Consider the following 4,164-nt stretch of genomic DNA (forward strand, 5'->3'; position numbering starts at 1 on the left):
TTCTTGCTGAATCCCATGTTTTCTGACCTAGGTAGGCCACATACACAAATTTTGAATGTGAATTTTCATACATCCCCTTTAAAGTTGTTTGTTCCCTCATTCAGATTCAGAACTGACATGGTATCGATGTTTGCAAATGCACATTTAGAGCCATATCCCACACGACCTATTTAACAGCGCAGTGGAAACTTTTACACGCCGCCTTTTAAAACGCTTCTCCCGCGGCCGCTCTCCTTTCTTACCATTGGCTCGTTTTGAAATGTCTCCGAGTGCTGTGATTGGTCCATTTGAATTGCGTCAGCGCGGCCAGTTTGAACCTAAGGAAATCGTCTCGACTAAACGCCATCCTCGGGACTTCGTTAAACTTCGGCCTCGGGAGAAGGACCGTGTGTCAAAGTTGGAGTTTTGGTGAGTTTTTGCATGTTGTCACGAACAACTGTTTTAATATACTAAGTAATCGCTAATGATGAATTTCAAGTCCCCTCAGGTAAACTGAGTTAGCTAACCAATGCTAACCTAGCTAGCGTTAGCATAGACAGCTGTCCACACTGACGACATTTACACCATATTAAAAAAAAAAACTAAACGATAAACTCCATATACGTGGATGGTGAGCGTTCTTGCAGAGTAACCGCAGTCAAACCTGACGCTCTCTAACTTTAGCAACTGTCCAGTATCCTGATGTTACTGCGCTGCTCCGGCTAACTTTGCTGAGGAAGGTGACGTTGCCCGTTTTCCCCGGCCAGTCTAACCTATCTGAATCATAGATGTCTTTCAGCTGGCGCAGTCTGTGTTAGTTAGTTAGTTAGTTATCTATCTAGCGTCCACACTCCTCACACTTAGACCTGGGACGTGCTAGTTCAGGTGTCGTTGACTCTGACCTACTGTACTGGCTGGGATGATTCTGGGAGCAGATGACAAAGCATTTTAACTCGTTTGAAGAGCATCTGCTAAATGTCTCACGATGAACACAAAATTGTGGTTTTAATGCAGAGTATCTTCACACTGGGGACGTTTTAATAGAGATGGAAGACTACGTGAAGATAGAAAAAATTGGAGAAGGTGAGTGAACATTTTTCTTGCTTATTCATACGTTGGAAGACAAGCTTCAGCAAAGTTTTCACGTGTATTAACCCTACATACCTGGGGGGTTGTCCTGACTCAGGTACATATGGAGTGGTGTATAAGGGCAAGCACAAGTCCACGGGGCAGGTCGTGGCGCTGAAGAAGATCCGACTGGAGAGTGAGGAGGAGGGAGTACCCAGCACTGCTGTGCGAGAGATCTCCCTGCTCAAAGAGCTTCAGCACCCCAACGTTGTCCGGTCTGTGTCTGTGTGTGTCTGTCTGTGTCTGTGTGTCTGTGTCTGTGTGTGTGTGTGCGCGTTCGCGCACGAGCACATCGCCTTATTTACTTCCACATGTTACAAATTTAGCAACACAGCAAAAAATTTGTGGCTTTTTTACTGGCTCTTGCATGTTTACATGCATTTATTTTGATTTTAAAAAATGCATTTGATTTAAAAAAAAGCATTTCTTATTCCCCTTTTCTGGGACAAGGTACAGTTAAGCCTTGGGTTTATATTTTTCCAATCAAAGTAACGTGTTAATTGTGTAAGTGTAAGTCATTTGACAGGCTGCGTGGCTGTCTATACAGGACTTGTTAACTGACAAAGTGCTCACGGATCTGCCACTCTCCCACTTCACCTTCTCTCCCCAGCCTACTAGATGTGCTCATGCAGGAGTCCAAGCTGTACCTAGTGTTTGAGTTTCTGTCAATGGATCTGAAGAAGTACCTGGACTCCATTCCTTCAGGCCAGTACATGGACCCTGTGCTTGTCAAGGTATGGCCTGTCACACCCAAATCACACGTTATTCTCGTGCTGGGATTACCCGTGATGGTAATACATCCTGGTGTTTTCTCTGTAGAGTTACCTGTATCAGATCCTGGAAGGGATTCTGTTCTGTCACTGTCGTCGGGTTCTGCACCGGGATCTCAAGCCGCAGAACCTGCTGATTGACAATAAAGGTGTGATCAAGCTGGCGGATTTTGGCCTTGCGCGGGCTTTTGGGGTGCCTGTCCGAGTCTACACACACGAGGTACGCGACCAGCTGAGTCCATGGGTGTTCAGGGTGTATATTTACCCAAACTTTCCCTCATACTCCTCCAGCAACAACTAATGCTCATCTATCTTAAAAGGTGACAACCAATGCCCATTCTTCCCCCCCACCCCCCACCTTTTCTGATGTTGTTATTGTTGTTGTGCTTGCATGGTTTGGATATTTGCCACTACCTTAAAAGGTCAAGATTTCTACTTTTATCTCTGTTGTACTTTGTATTTGGCAATAAATGTGATTAAACAGAAAAAGAAGAAAGTGCCAATTTAGGCTGCAACATTTAAATACCTGATTATAAAGGTGGATGGTTGTATTGTCTGTTAGCAGCTAGTTTGGGCCCCTTGACCAAGGTGACAGTTTTGCACGAAAGTGTTCAGTGTTCTTATGATTCAACACACCATCTCCTCGTGTTCATCAGAGATGGCGCTCACTTGACTAGAGCTGTTCCATATATCATTTTATAGGTAATGGTCACAAAATCAATAGGTAATCAATTTTTCTTTTTCTTTCTTTTTGTGTGTGCAGACTCATTTTGCACAGTGGTCTGTTGTGTCCAGGTTATTCTACTAGTAATTTAGTCCTGTTTTTTATTTTCCTCAAAATTGCTTATAGCTCCATCTCCTGCACTTTACCTGTTCACTAGCAGCAGTGTCTGTGTCTAGGTGGTGACACTGTGGTACAGAGCCCCGGAGGTTCTGCTCGGGGCATCTCGTTACTCCACTCCTGTAGATGTTTGGAGCATTGGCACTATTTTTGCTGAACTCGCCACCAAGAAGCCGCTGTTTCACGGAGACTCTGAGATTGACCAGCTCTTCCGTATATTCAGGTACCAATTAAGAGCGCAAGATGGCTCCCAATTCTCTGAGCTCTGTTAGTCAGGCCTGCTGTTCCATGCTTGGGCTGCTTACGGCGTTTAAATTGTAGTATTTGACTTTTAATGTATAGTAATTGCTGAAATTAGGCTCTTCTGTCAGTTGCCGCTGGAGATATTTGATTGATGAAATTGTTGATGGACAAAACAAAGTTTTGTTTAATTTAATTTAATATTGAAAACCTTGGGCTGTATATGGTGTCATGTCTGGTGCAGAAATATTACATTTGTCCAGAGTTGATCCATACAAAGAAAGAACTATTGGTTCTACAATACAGCCAGCAATGTTTTAAATGCACTTTGCATAAATTTAGTGATGCTCAGATCTCTTCTGTGTACGTTCCTGCACTTGTGAAGGATTCTGGGTACTCCAAATAACGAGGTGTGGCCGGACGTGGAGTCCCTGCCAGACTACAAGAATACGTTCCCCAAATGGAAGTCGGGCAGTCTGAGCAGTATGGTGAAAAACCTAGACAAGAATGGCCTGGACCTGCTTGGGGTGAGCGCAGTGGCTTTTTGGCACAACTGGGATACAAGAAAATGACTCACTCACACACACACACACTCTCTCTCTCTCTCGCTCTCGCTCGCTCTCTCGCTCGCTCTCTCTCGCTCTCTCTCTCTCATATCTAGAAAATGCTGACCTACGACCCTCTGAAGCGGATCTCGGCCCGGCAGGCTATGACCCACCCCTACTTTGACGATTTGGATAAAACCACTCTGCCTGCCAGCAACGTCAAGAGTTAGACTGGCACGCTGCCTCACCCATCCACACCTTAGACCTGACAGAATTCCTCAGATAGGACATGCCTGGCCCACGCCACTGGGACTATGCAGGACTTCCAGTTAGACTTTCAGATCTGGAATCTGTATAATCTACAACACATCATGGACAAGAGTAAAACTCAGTGTCTCTCAACGTGAATTGAATTCTATCAAGCGTTCTAGAAATGGATTCCTGCTGGTACCAGTGTGATAACACATCGATACTGATTCCCCTTCCTCCTGTATGTATGTTCTTGTCTGTCTGTTTTTTCATGTTTACCTATACTCATGCTTTGTATGTAATCTATGCCGCTGGTCTGTAAATAAAAGTTTTGGTTTTTGTTTTCAAGTTTAGACAGACTGAGAGCCAACGTTTATGTATCCCTAATAAAGTTCACTCTGTTAGAGATGAA

General features: G+C 44.3%; 1 protein-coding gene across 1 annotated transcript; it reads left to right on the forward strand.

Moving 5' to 3' along the window:
• Positions 1-307: 307 nt before the first annotated feature.
• On the forward strand, positions 308-4,164 carry cdk1 (cyclin-dependent kinase 1). Its single transcript, XM_027029743.2, has 8 exons — positions 308-408; positions 994-1,062; positions 1,166-1,322; positions 1,718-1,841; positions 1,927-2,097; positions 2,778-2,941; positions 3,344-3,485; positions 3,620-4,164. The coding sequence occupies exons 2-8, from the start codon at positions 1,026-1,028 to the stop codon at positions 3,731-3,733; spliced, it is 909 nt and encodes a 302-aa protein (XP_026885544.1). The 5' UTR covers positions 308-408; positions 994-1,025; the 3' UTR covers positions 3,734-4,164.

This window comes from Electrophorus electricus, chromosome 13 (genome assembly GCF_013358815.1).
Source record: "Electrophorus electricus isolate fEleEle1 chromosome 13, fEleEle1.pri, whole genome shotgun sequence".
NCBI lineage: Eukaryota > Metazoa > Chordata > Actinopteri > Gymnotiformes > Gymnotidae > Electrophorus > Electrophorus electricus.

Excerpts from the sequence above, each read along its gene's own strand:
- cdk1 (XM_027029743.2), top strand. The coding sequence starts at position 1,026 with ATGGAAGACTACGTGAAGATAGAAAAAATTGGAGAAG. Across the intron at positions 2,942-3,343 it reads CAGCTCTTCCGTATATTCAG|GATTCTGGGTACTCCAAATA; the intron begins GTACCAATTAAG and ends GCACTTGTGAAG. Across the intron at positions 3,486-3,619 it reads ATGGCCTGGACCTGCTTGGG|AAAATGCTGACCTACGACCC; the intron begins GTGAGCGCAGTG and ends TCTCATATCTAG.